Here is a 13,774-nt window from a genome sequence, read left to right as displayed (position 1 = left end):
GAAACTCTGGTCTCTCTAATCTCTGTTCACACAGCACAGCCAAGATGTTAGTTTACACATGCAAAATGTATACAATGAAACTGCAAAGATCCTTCAGAGCTCCACCATTCCAGCGCATTCACCACTGACGTATTCCAGGTACAGACAACAAACACGTCTTTCACCTTTTCGTCTGACTCTCAGTGAGCTCAGTGTTTCTGTAGCAGCAGCTGAAGTACACAGAAACAACACTGACTCATATGAATAATAAAATTACAGTAAATTTGTATTTGCTGAGCAGGGCGGGTTGCACATGGCGTCACCGATGCCTTGTGACTGAATAGTCCCTTTTAAAGCTCCTCTGTACCCCGCCCATCACAGTGGTTCACCTCCCTGTCCCTGATCTCTGGATGATTAGTTTTTCTCTCTCTGTTCTGAAAGCACATTGCACTTGTTAGTGTTTATGACATGTTTGTAACCCAAACCATTATAACATCTTGTTGCAAGGACCACAATCACAGCAAGCTCTTTATCAGGCACCAGAGTTCAAATTTTTGCTGTTAATGGTTTGGAGAGCAACACTGGCACTGACACTGTAAACCATTTTTTTAGAGCAGGAGTTTTGACTTTCTTTAGCTGTGATGTATTGTTAACTATGAGTTGAAGTATTTCTTTCTCAAGACACGTTTGATGGTACTCATTGATCATCATAGGGCAGCCACACAGTTCACTATTTGAGAGATTTGTCTTCATTCTGGGGGTTGATAATTAACAAAGAAAAGTAAAGACATAAAGATGATAGTGACTGTGAACATTTATCCATTTATTATTTGATGGCAGGCCTAAATTATTATTGTTACAAATTTACACACTTTAATTTCTACTACGAGTATGTGCCACATCTATGATCGGCCAACCTTAGCGGAACCATGTACACCATAACTGTTCTCCCGGACGGACCACATATTAGAAGGACCTATTTTGTTTTGTTTTTTCTTGCTCGATAATGGTTTACGAGGGCTTTCCCGGAGTTTATAATAGAACAAATAATTTCGTGTGACAATACATAATCGACTCAAAACATCGACAACGAGCTGGTATGTACACAGTTACCGTCAACAATTACTATAGTAGCTGTTGGTTAATAGACCTTCCCCAAGTAAAGCATCTAAAGCTAACCAGCGCTAACAACCGCCAGGACAGTTAGCGGTGAAAAACATGGTAAAACGCATAGTCGTAATTTAGTAGTTAATAAATTAACGCAACAACCTCTTCTGAGAAACACAGGCACATTTTATCTGCTGTTAACAAAAGCTGCTTGAACGTAAAACACTGAGACGTCTCTCTTAACTGTTGTTGGCCGTACATGCATTTGCCCTGCGTTAGTGAGGTCAGGTAGATTATTAAAGTTGACGTGGAAAGAATGCCAAATTAATATCACCTGTTTATCTAGACATACAGTCACTAAACTTGACTAGTCTAAATATTATTTTTAATTTAACTTCATTATATGTGAAGATTATGACATGTAAAATAAACGTATTGTGTCCTGTGAGTTGAAATGTCAAAGATGAAAATATTATTTTTAACATTTTTGTAAAGAAACATTTTGATGGTGAAGGGAGTTTAACTTGTTAAAACCACTGATTTGTTTTTCTGTGATTTAACATGCCTGTGTGCCCCCATACCTAGTCTACCAGTGATGTGGCAGCAGTGCAGTTCATAAAATCCTGCCACTACGTGTTAGGAGATTCTGTTAATATTCTAACATTACAATGGAAAAAATACTGTTGCTTCTAAATGCTTCTCCTAATACAAAAAATCACTAATTATTAGCTTTTTTTTATATAGTAATTATGATATATTTTATTCTACACAATGAGTACTTTTAAAATGTTTGTACTATACTTGTTTTTATGTACAGGCTGATGGCTGGTCTTGGTCCTCCCATCCCGTCTGCTCTTACCTCATTTCTTTCCATGTTACTTCCTCCTGGTTTTGCTGTGGGGCCATCACAGCTATGTGAGCAGAGGCTGGGACTGTGGTGGGTAGGCCGCTCACTTGGGGCAGGATCTTTGCTAAGCAGAGAGGGGGACACAGCATGGACCTGGAAATATCACACTGACCAGATGTTTCACGAACAAGGAGCTGAACTCTCAATTAACTCTGAGTCCGAAACAGGTCAGAGCACCAAGACAGAGAAGGTAAACTATACGTAGATTTTTTATATAGATATATATGGATAGAATTTGTTGTCATTCAAAACAATTATACACTGCTAGTCCACATCTGAATGCAATTAAGGCAACTGACTCACTAAATAAAGAACATTTATATAGCTTCATATCATATGTAAATCAGGTGGTAATGTTATCTATTAAAATGCGGTTGTACAATTTGTTGACACATTTTCAACATTGACTTCTCCAAGGGTGCAGCTGTTTTTGTGAACAAGCCTAGGACCCAGACACATTATGTCACTGAAAACATGGCTGCCACACATACACTGCCTGGCCAAAGAAAAGTCACCAACTAAAAAAAAGGGTCACACACTCTAATAGCCTTTAGCTTTGATCACGGCACTCATTCACATTGGCATTGTTTCAACAAGCTTCAGCAGTTTTACAAGATTTATTTCCATCCAGTGTTGCATACATTTTTCACCACTGTGCAAAGCCTTCCCCAGCACATCCCAAATGGACTTAAGGTCTGGACTCTGTGGTGGCCAATCCAATCCTGGCATTGTCATCTTGGATTATGCCCATGCCATCAGAGAAGAAAAAATCCGTTGATGGAATAATCTGGTCATTCAGTATATTCAGGTAGTCAGCTGACCTCATTCTTTGGGCACATAATGTTGCTGAACCTAGATCTGACCAGCTGCCAAGACTACCAACAATAAACGGCCACTGTAAAAAGGTGGCAACCTTGTTTTGGCCAGGCAGTGTAGTTTTCTGGTTATAAACTAAGGTTTACAAAATGCTCCCTCTCCTGCACCATAGAGAATCAGTGTTTAGAGATGTCTTCTTCTATCAGTAAATTAAAATGTGTAACCTGTGACTTTGGTGTTTCAAATCTTGTTCAGATGTACCTATTTGACACACATTTACAAAAAATAAGTAGTTTTCTACATAGGCCTAACACTGATTCCATCAGAGCAAAATTAACAACAGATTTTGAGTTGTATGCTGTTATAAAAGTACTGTATAATTGATTCAGTTCTCTATTCAAATAGCAACATATACTTTAGGTCATTCCACCAGAAAGGAGAACAAACCTGCAAGGAGTCGTTACATTGCAGAGTCAGCCTTGAGATTCTTCATGAAGATTTTAACATTTTGCAGCAGTGGCTTTTATGAAGCTATTTGCCTCTTGTGCAGAGATTAAAAGCAGCATACAAATGATCCTGTCATTTTAATTAACTGCAGATCAGATGGGAAGATAATGCATCAGGCCTTATAACTTTCACAGACTGCAAAAGATGAAAAACATGAGAAAGAGTCAAAGCAGGTTCACAGATTAAATCATTTACCAGGGATAATTTGCAAGGGCACTGCAGTCTATAGAAAAAGACAAAGCACAACGATGCATTTATTTTTTGAGTGAGACAATGGCTGAAACCCTACTGTAAACATTAATAGAATGTATTGGTTGAAGAAGTGGATATTTCTTTTTACTTTTCCAATATATAAACTGAATAGATAACCATCTTCAGATTATTAAGGCAGTGTTAAAATACATGTTCATCTTGAGCTGTGTGTGTGTGTGTGTGTTGTTTTTTAGCTTATGATTGAGATAGCTGCAAACAAGGAGGCTCCTCTGAAAAAACCTGTCTGGATCAAGTAAGTAAGATAGTTCTTTTAAATTATTGCACCTCATGCAAAAGACAAATGTTGAATTTAGAATTTGGAGTATAACAGGAGTTATTATTTTACATTTCAGTGAATGAGACTCAGATGTTTGTATTTTACACTGTAAACAGCGCCTTTGATATCTGACCAATGAAACATTGAAAGTATGAATTAAAAAAATAAAAGCACACATTCAAGACACAGACAAGGTTGAAGTAAAGTTATTTACAGACGGTGTTTCCTTACATTCATTAAACAGTATTTAACTAATGTATCGGTAAGTGTTGCAAATACATAAGAGCAGGAAAGTAATTAGCCTTGAGGAAGAGTGATTTTTCCAATCAGTGGCACCATTATGCAGAAACCAGTCTTTCTATGTCCTGAATGTACTTTATAATTATTTGAGCATGTTTTTTGAGGTTGTCTTCTATATCTTAAAAGATAAAGAACTCATTCATGTTGCTTCCTTTTTTTTCCTTTTCTTCCTTTATGTCTGAGGTTTTTGGGAGTTTCGTCCACATACTGTTTAAAGTGAATTATACTTTGTCTTATGTTGCCCATGTTTTGACCTTGCATACACTGTATAAAATTTAAAGGTTAAAAAAAAATATATGGTCTGTTATGCCAATAAATAACCACAGAAATTCAATACAATCCTCATGATGTGACCACTTACATAAACCAAGTAAACATGAAGTTTTTTGGGAACTTTTTCGGAACTTTTCATTTTGGTACAGTGTAACTAACACCTGTTGGATTTGTGTGTTTTTTTCTCCCCTTGCAGCTTTGCCTGTCAGGCACAAAGCAGTGCTCAGCAAAATGTGGCAGTGCATTGTGCATGTGGAGATACGTGTGTGGCAGAGTGTATGGATGTGTTTTTGCGTGTCTGTGAAGATGTCCATCCTGGAACAGAGCTGCTGTTGTACAAAGACACTGTGGGGGAAAGTAAAATAATGGACAAAACTGACCCACAGGATAACTTGGCTGCACGAGACTCAGGTAAGTGCAAATGTTTTTACAGTGTTGATTTTACTTCCAGCTGGTCATATACATCATCCTGAAGGATTATGATTACAACAGGTATATGGTCACACCTATGTCTAATGGTTAATCACAATGTCGATCGCCCTTATTGTCACGAAAATCATGGCTCTACTCTCGCTACCATTTCTGCAACTTTTGTGCTAAATTAGGATTGGCTCTGCTTGAGTGGTGTATGCCTCTCTGTCTTATTGCTACAATGGCTTTTTCCTTATTTTTTTAAATGGGTTTTGGAAGTGACAATTATTTAATCTCAAGATTAAAACGTTACAAATGATTTAAAGTAATACATTAATTGATATTAAATGTAGGGGAAATGGCTGTTCTGGTAGGGGAATGAGCATGGCTTTCACTGATGATAAAGGTAGAATATTTACAATCAATGACATCACTTACTTTAATTTTAGAGCATCATAAGGAAGAAACCCCTTGTGAGCTGATATATACTCAAACTGAGAATGAAAGCTGGAGATATGTAATTACAGGATGAATGATTTTTACATCAGTAAAAATAAAGTACATCAGTTGAATAGAAATTCATTAAAGCTGCTTTATTAATCTGTTAAATTAAGGCATCTGTAGTGTGCTCATTTGAATAGATAAACATTTACTGTAAATCATGAACACATCTCAAACCAAATATAAACACTAATGAAAGATGTTAAGAAGCAGCTGATCTCTGCAAGGACGTCACACTGTTGTGGTAGCAACACTCACGAGTAGAGAAAAGAAGTATTAGAATTCATGAACATGTGTATATATACATACATGTACATGCATATACGTTTTATCTGTTTACAATCTGTAACAGGGCTTACAAATAAAAGCATTGAACATGTTCATGTTTCACACTTGTTGATGTGTAGGTGTAGCATGAGGGTGATGAAACTGGTCAGTGGTTTAGTTCCTCTTGTCTTTGTCTTTCTTGATGACCTTGGTTTGTTTTGCCCCACCTGTTTATACACCCTCTTCTTTTTTGAAGGCGTCTCACAAGGCCTCTAGCTTTTTCCACCATAAATGATTGTGAAACACAGCTATCATTTTTTGTTTCCTCATCTCCTTCTCTCGGCTCTTCTATCAGCTGACACTGGATATCAGCTGAATCTGGTTGTTCTACTTCACCTGTTAGACAGAAAGGGATTCCTGCAGCCTTCTGAAGTACCTTTCCCAATCAGATTCATTCAACTACAGGTCAGCCTGAGAAGGATGATGGTGGCACACTTGACCATTTCACAGATATTGAACATCTCAAAAAAACTAAACCAGTAAGGTAATCTGTTGCCAGGCATTGTATGAATGAGAAAGCATTGGACCTGGTTTTCAAAACCAGATTTGGTTGTAAGTTGAATGTTGGGCACTATCTAGCATATGTAGGTCAAGAAAAGGCTGTTAAAGGCTGTCACTGTGCGCATATGGACCACTGTCCACACTTAATCTGACTTTGGATACTTTGTGGTATACCAAGAGTGTGTATAGTAAAGCTGTGCTCCAGATCATGGGATCAAGGTCTGAAGATGACTGCTCTTCATACCCATCAGTCAGCACTTGAGCTACCATACAACTGTGAAATATATTAAACCCACCAGTCAAGTTGTACTCACTTTCCCTCTACTAAGGGCACCTAGGTGTCAGTGGAAAAAGCGGAACGCATATATGAAACAGTCCTTGAAGGCTTTTGCAAGTTGCAAGTTGGTCCTCTCTTGGTCATCTTCTCCCTCTGACTCCTACTTGAGACCTACTCTCTCCAGTCTTTCTCCCAAAAGCTGATGCATTTTAAATGTCTCAATCAGAGTCATCCACCGCACGAGAGGCACTGTTTGACCTGAGGGTAGCTGGCGTAATTGCTACAATCCTGATTCCACTCTTGCAGTTTTCTAATATCCTTGAGATGGTTGTAGCCTGACCATTGGGCACCTTTTTCTTTGAATGGTCATCCTTTATTCAATGGTTCTGATTGGCTGTTGTTGTTGCTGGGTTTGTTGTCCTCTCTGAAGGTATACATGAAATATTTTATTTTATATGACTTTGACAGCAGCTTTGCCCAGATACCACTGATGCAGGTACATCACTTGCACACTTGGAACAAAATACATTCATATATAAATATTTTAGTATGACAGCATATTGGGACCATACTGAGCAAAGAGTGAAGTTGTAATTTCATGACATTTTAAAAATTGTTATAAATAAAAAGATAAAATGCCCACACTGCTTATTTTATATTCCTGTGTCCATGCTGTCCTATAATCCTACAAGTTGTCTTTAGCTCATTATATGAGATTTATTTCTTGTGTCTCTACACTCAGGGGATATTTTTTCTAAAGTAAAGGTATGAAACTATCACTATTTTTAGTATGTGTACTTTAAATGGTGTCATACAACAGTATGTAATGTAAATGAAAGTGTCATGATGAATTTATTTTTCTGTATACTGTGTAGTAAATTTTATTATTTGAAATGCGAATGATTATTGTTTAAATCAATGATTGTTATAATTAATTAAATAATGTTTGACAAAATGGCAAATAATGTGAAAAATATCCATCAAAATTTCCCATTGCAAACCAACTATCCATAACCCATGAATGAAATACATAATAAATCATTTTAATTATGAACAAACTATTACGTTATGTTGCACTATAATTTTCAGCTAACTATTACTGCTTCTGTTTATTTTTTGAATTCGGACAGATAACAAAGTGGAACATGAAAAACACCCAGACAGCACATTTAAGAAGATATCCGTCATTCGAGAAAATGAAGCTGCAGATGGTAAACACAAGGAGAAAATACAAGAGCAGGACAAGGACAGAAACGGCAACAAACGTCGTCCAACCAGACATAAAAAGAAGAGGAAAATTGAGAATGTCTCACCTGAGCTAAATATGGACAGTTGTACTCGCGATAAAACAGACAGAACAGCAAACACAGCCAACAATGACCAAACACTCCTGTCAGCTATGGACAGACAGACTGACCCTCAAGGCCTCTCTGCACCAACTTACATCCGCTTCAGCTCTAGACTGGCTGCAAAACCCCGACGGGTTCACCGTCTGACCAGCCTGGTCAAGCGACCCCCAGCCTTTCCCGACCAGCCCAAACAAACAGAGGGACAGAGCTGGATCCCCACTGAGGGCACCAGCTGCATTGAAGAAAAAGTGGATTCTCTGAAGTCATTACACCCTGAGGCTAAGGCAACAGCCCTGACATGGCAGTCAGAGACCAGAGAGAGACGGTACAGATGTTCCAGCTGTGGTAAAAAGTTCTACCAGCTTGGTCACTTAAAGAAACACCAGTTCAGCCACACAGAGGAGAAACCATTCACCTGCCAGGAGTGTGGGAAAAACTACACCTCTGCAGAGAGCTTCAGAGCCCATCAGGTATAGGTGATAAGATAATCATATTCTTTCTTTCTTTGATGTACAGTATATTATTAGTAATGTTTTATTAACTTGTGTCAGAACATCAAAAGTTTACAATAAACCCAAAGGTTATTAATTCAAGTAAAAGTTACTCCAACTCTCTTTGCCTGACAATAGTTTCCAGCAGGCTGTACACTTAGGTGCAATGCTGACATCTGTTACGGAGATTTTTGATTATCAGGTGAGATGACCAATGATGGAACCTCTGGAGTCACTAATGAGTTGAAAGTTGAAAGATTTTATTGTAGACAACTCAGATCCAAGGAGATCTGAGACAATGGCTGACATCTGAGCAGTAAGGCATCATCAAAGATTCTGGCGAGCAGTGTGCCAGGTCTGATACATATACTGTAGTTAGTAAGACTTGAGATAGTATATCAGGTCCAGATGCCTGGCACCTTGGTATCTAGGGAGGGAACCTTGAAAGGCGGCTAGTTTGTGTCTTATTGCAAGTTATGGCTGTTAACATTGTACACCAGGTCTGGTTATAAGAATATGTGCGTAATTAAACATAAAATTGGCTGAAGATTAGTTTTCTCTCGCACCATCCACACTTCAAAGTTTTAAATCACAGTTCAAAGTTTATTGGTTCTTATCCTCTTCTCGTTCTTCTTCACCGTAGTGTGTAAATGCAGTTCAGAGTTCTTTATCTTCTTCCAATCATTTCTGACAGGCACATAGAGCGGGGCAACGCTGCCCTCCACTGTGTGAAATTCCCCACACTAATCAAAGATGCAAAACATGCAATTAGTTTTTTGTCTCATCTCTCTGTCAGCCATGTGATGAACTGTCCATCCACTGGCATGATAGTTATAGTATTATTATGTTATGATTTGCAGATGAGTCACCGCGGGGAGCGTCCATTCGCCTGTCCTCAGTGTGAGAAGAGCTACGGCCTGAAACGGGACCTGAAGGAGCACATGGTCTTGCATACTGGAGAAAAACCATATACCTGTGAACACTGTGGCAAGGCGTTTGCACGCCGCCCCTCCCTACGCATCCACCGTCTGCTTCACTGCAGCAGAATGGTCTACACACAGCCTCCAAAGGTAGGAATGGTTCACCTATCTGCAGTGACATTTTAAATGTCCTTGCCATTTAAATAAAGCGTTGTATCTCTCCTGAAATCTTCAAATGCCAAAGCTGCTGTTTCACCTTTTTTCAACAAAAGTTGAGTGTGAGTCTGTGTGCGCACAACTCAGTACTACAGAAAATCTTACCCAGTATGTTTAGATATGCAGGCCAGTCTTTGTTTTTCGCCAAACAGCACTTTAAGTATTTAAATAGCAAAAAGATTGAATTAGATTTTTGATTTATTTCCTAGGTGCAGTGCACAATGTGCCCCAAGCAGCTGGCAAACTTCAGCTCTCTCAGGAACCATATGAAGCTTCACACGGGGGAAAAACCTCATATCTGTCAACACTGTGGGAAGTGCTTCAGCCACAAAGGTATGATCTGAGCCTGATCCTGGAGCAGTAATAACCTGTCAGCTTAAAAATGATGGCCTGTATTATGGAATAGAAACACTCAAATTAGCTTTGATGTTCAAAGTTGAATGAAATGATTGACTGTAAATACACAGAAATACTAATTTGACTATTTCTAAGTGAGTGTCAGGATAAACAAGCATTTAGGTAATGTTGGTCATCAGCAATGATTTTTTTCACTTCTCGTGCAGAGAGTGGAATCTGACTCTACTCATAAGCAATATTGACCAGCTTGTTGGTAACTTCTTTTTAACAGAGGCTTTAATTGTATATTTCTCCTCATGCTGTTCTGAGCTGCACATAAAGAGTTAGAGGCAAAGCATCAACACTGTCAGGAATTCTGTTAAGATCAAATAAGTGTTGTTAGTTCACATGAAGCTTAAGTATTTATATGTTCATTTAGTGTAATAAACTATATTTTTAAAAAACCTCAGCACACATTATTGAACAAATGCATAGTCACTATTCTCCCACTGTGACCACAACCTGCTCCATTGACGAGAACAAAATAGACTGCATCTCTATCTCGCTGCCAATCAGTCTGCCTGTTTCTCTGTCTCAGGAAACCTAGAGTGCCATTTGAGAGTTCACAGTGGAGAAAAGCCATATCCCTGCTCTGAGTGCAACCAGAGTTTCTCCCAGAAACCAGAACTCCATCGCCACATGATTTCCCACACCGGAGGAGGTTTCCTCTGCAGCTACTGTGGAAAATCGCTGCGGGACCCACATAGCCTGAAGTCCCATGAGAGACTGCACACTGGTGAAAGGCCACATCGCTGCCCTGTCTGCGGAAAAGGTTAAAACATGATTTTTTTCAATGTTTAAAAGTCAAATACAACTTTGGAGGCAATATTCAGTGACCAGGTACAAATCTGGTCTCTGAGTTTATTAAAGCTATGACAAATTTTTTGGCCGTTTTAGCTCAGTTTACAAAGTAGTTTCCTCTATGACAAAGAGACAGTTTAAAAGATCTACACTGAGTAGTTTTAAAATGGCATTTACTGTTCTTTTGATTTAAACACAATGCTGAAAAAATACAGTAAATCCTGTATATACTCTCCTTTAGATCAGTTCTGGTTTCCACCAACTCCAGAAATGTTTTTTGATGTCAATATAATGATATAATGAGTGAATAATGTTGTTTTAACAGTGGCTCTGGGTTTTTGAACCATCTGCACAAAGTGCATTTTGAAATCTTGCAACAAGGTTTCAGGCTTTTCTGAGATAGAAACATTGGTGCATCACATCAAGTGTGACAAAATAGCCTTAAAATGAATGTTGAATTAACAAATAGAACTCAAGCTTTTGCTGTTTGCGTCATATATTAAAATATTTTCCAATGTTTGAGATAACTTTATCATCTTGTTGTGTTGTCTGTTGCAATGACTGGAGAACAATAATAATAATAGTAATAACAACAGTATGGTAGCGGATGAAAGGACACATTCTATTTTTTTCTTCAAATGCTATGACACGCTTAAAATTTGTGCTACATTTGGATGAAAACCAGAAGTTGTACATCATCAGCTGGCAGTAGAAACCTTGTTTCAGTGCATTTTTATCTTTGGTATAAATTGACGCCAACGTCAACAACACTGCAACTCTATTTTGGTTGAGGATTGAGTTGGATTATGTGTAGCCTGCAGCAGAGATGGCAGTGGCAACAAAGATCTGGTATCTGTTTTTTCTTTCAATTTTGTTTTACTTTTCCACTATTGCACTCATTTAATATACTTTATACAATAAATGGTCATGCACTCAGGCAGTTTCACATAAAGTTTTACCCTTGATGATTTAAGGCTATTTTTCTTGATATTTTCTGTTTTCTTTTTATCAACAAAACATAAGACTAAGACAGTAATAAATTACCCCATTTACAAATAGCCACACTAATTTACTGCCTGCCACATGCACATACATTGACCAGTGCGGAAATACCAGTGCATATGTGGATTCATACACTGCTGAAAATAGTCTCCTACATTAAAAATGTTTGTCGTCGTTCCCAGGATACACTTTGGGCACCAAGCTGAGGAGACACATAAAGTCATCTCACTTGATGGAGAAACCATACAGCTGCCACTGCGGTGCTTCATATACTGTTAAACAAAGTCTTCTGAGGCACCAAGCTCAGCACAAGACAGAGGAAGGAACTCAGGTGGAGGTAGAGGGAGGACAAGGAGAGGAGATGAGCAGCTCCGTTCACCCAAAGCCAATCAGAGGCAGACCAAAGAAGAACTCCTTCCTGCAAGAGGTTAAGGAGGCTGGTGAAGTGAAGCAGAGAAAGGTGCGAGGGAGAGGGGAGGAAAAGGACGATGAAACTGCAATAGGAGGAGATGAGGCAGCTTCAAATAACACCCAACATGCAGTCGTCTATGTGCACACAGACGATCTGTCCATGCCGACCTCCACCCCTCTGCTCCTTACCTCAGAGAGCTCGCTACCTGCAGGGACTGGGCAGGAACTGGTGGAAGTGGTGATATCAGAGAACACAGAGCAGTGCATTGTGGTTCATGGACAGCAGGCAGTGGGAGAGCTGGTAATCTTACAGGAGGATGGGAGTGGGCTCTGCTCTGTGGCTCAGACTGTTGAGATTAACACCATGTAGCATGAAATCTCAGTTTTTATTTACTAATTTACTTCTCCCTTTCTTAACAACCACCTTTCTCCAGCCAACCTTCTTTGCATTTTTTTTGTATTCTGCCCATATCCCGGGTTGCCTTTAAAAAAAACTTTGAAGAACAACTGTGAAATATCCCACTAGAAAATTAGAAGATGTTAAACTCTGGCCCGTTACTCTGCAAATTGGTCTGCTTGCTGCTTGTGTGCATTTGTTTGCAGAAACTGACCCCTTAGCTTCCTCTGTGATGGATTACTTTGTTTGTGACTGTGGACTGTTCAATTCGCAATGTCTCACACCCAAAGGCGACACAGAGCAGTGATAAAGCAAAACACTGAATACTGAATCAATTCTGCATTCAACCTGTTGTTATTCCCCATAGTTTGAAGTAAAAGAATAAATTGAAACATGCTGTATGTTTTTGTCTAGAGTCACTAGATCCTTCTGTTCTCACCCTATCAGGTAAAACAAAGGGGAAACAAGAATGGCAAGGGTAACAATAAACTGCAAGTCTTCGTTGAACTATTGTTGAAATAGCAAATTAATCAGTGTGCTTCTGACGCCCTAAAAATGTTTTGGAGTGAAAATGAGCAATGGCCTAGTACATTTCTATCTTGAAGAGGTTAGTAAACAGATCTATTTCCTCTGCATGTATTTTACTGCCTGATAATGTTGATCCACCAAGGTGCAACCGCCTTTAAAAGTTAACTGGAAGAGTCATGCTGATTTTTTTAATTTAATGTTTAGTCCCAAATAATTACAATCCTTCTGAACCATGTGTAAGATGTAGCATCCTAAGTTGAAGTGCATGCTGAACACAGCCTGAATGCACTTCCACTTAAGACCATACAGCAGGGGTATCAAACTTGTTTTTGTTCTGGGGCCACATACAATTCTCTCTTTATCTCAAGTGGGCCAGAGCAGTAAAATAATAGCATAATAACCATTTAATGTAGTATTTTCTTACAAAACATGCTTTGAACAACCTGGTATTTCTTATTCTTAAGTTTAACATTTACATGTGTGCATCAGAACTTACATCTTACAGTGCATCTTACAATGGTATCTGGAACTGAAAAATATAGTATTGATTTTAAATTCATCCTGTGGGCTGGATTGCACCCTCTGTCGGGCCAGTTCTGGCCCTCGGGCTATACGTTTGACACCCCTGCCATACAGTGTAGTTTATTGCTAACTTCTATTTCCATTCTTCTTCGTGGGCTTTACTTTAAACCAGAGGGCTACATTCAGTTTTATATACTATCTATGAAAGGTATGCACACATAAAGAGTTAAAATTAAGGCCAAAAGTACTGTGAGAATAATCATCATCCTGTGTGTGTCACAGGCAAGACTGAATATAAATTGTGTG

The 13,774-nt window shown here is 38.7% G+C and overlaps 1 protein-coding gene across 1 annotated transcript; it reads left to right on the top strand.

The window, feature by feature from the left end:
- Positions 1-903: 903 nt before the first annotated feature.
- znf408 (zinc finger protein 408) lies at positions 904-12,925 on the top strand. Its single transcript, XM_044031230.1, has 9 exons — positions 904-1,076; positions 1,904-2,183; positions 3,763-3,821; positions 4,615-4,829; positions 7,566-8,254; positions 9,136-9,345; positions 9,621-9,744; positions 10,346-10,579; positions 11,793-12,925. The coding sequence occupies exons 2-9, from the start codon at positions 1,908-1,910 to the stop codon at positions 12,389-12,391; spliced, it is 2,406 nt and encodes an 801-aa protein (XP_043887165.1). The 5' UTR covers positions 904-1,076; positions 1,904-1,907; the 3' UTR covers positions 12,392-12,925.
- Positions 12,926-13,774: the final 849 nt, after the last annotated feature.

The sequence above is a fragment of the Solea senegalensis genome, linkage group LG7, assembly GCF_019176455.1.
Source record: "Solea senegalensis isolate Sse05_10M linkage group LG7, IFAPA_SoseM_1, whole genome shotgun sequence".
In the NCBI taxonomy this organism is placed as follows: domain Eukaryota; kingdom Metazoa; phylum Chordata; class Actinopteri; order Pleuronectiformes; family Soleidae; genus Solea; species Solea senegalensis.
The sequence above is the reverse complement of the archived record's forward strand: the minus strand, read 5'-3'. Positions and strand labels throughout refer to the sequence as shown.

Bases quoted from the DNA above. Each gene is read 5' to 3' on its own strand.
- znf408 (XM_044031230.1), top strand. From the start codon at position 1,908: ATGGCTGGTCTTGGTCCTCCCATCCCGTCTGCTCTTACCTCATTTCTT. The intron at 3,822-4,614 runs GTAAGTAAGATA...CTCCCCTTGCAG, and splicing joins AAAAAACCTGTCTGGATCAA to CTTTGCCTGTCAGGCACAAA. The intron at 9,346-9,620 runs GTAGGAATGGTT...TTTATTTCCTAG, and splicing joins TCTACACACAGCCTCCAAAG to GTGCAGTGCACAATGTGCCC.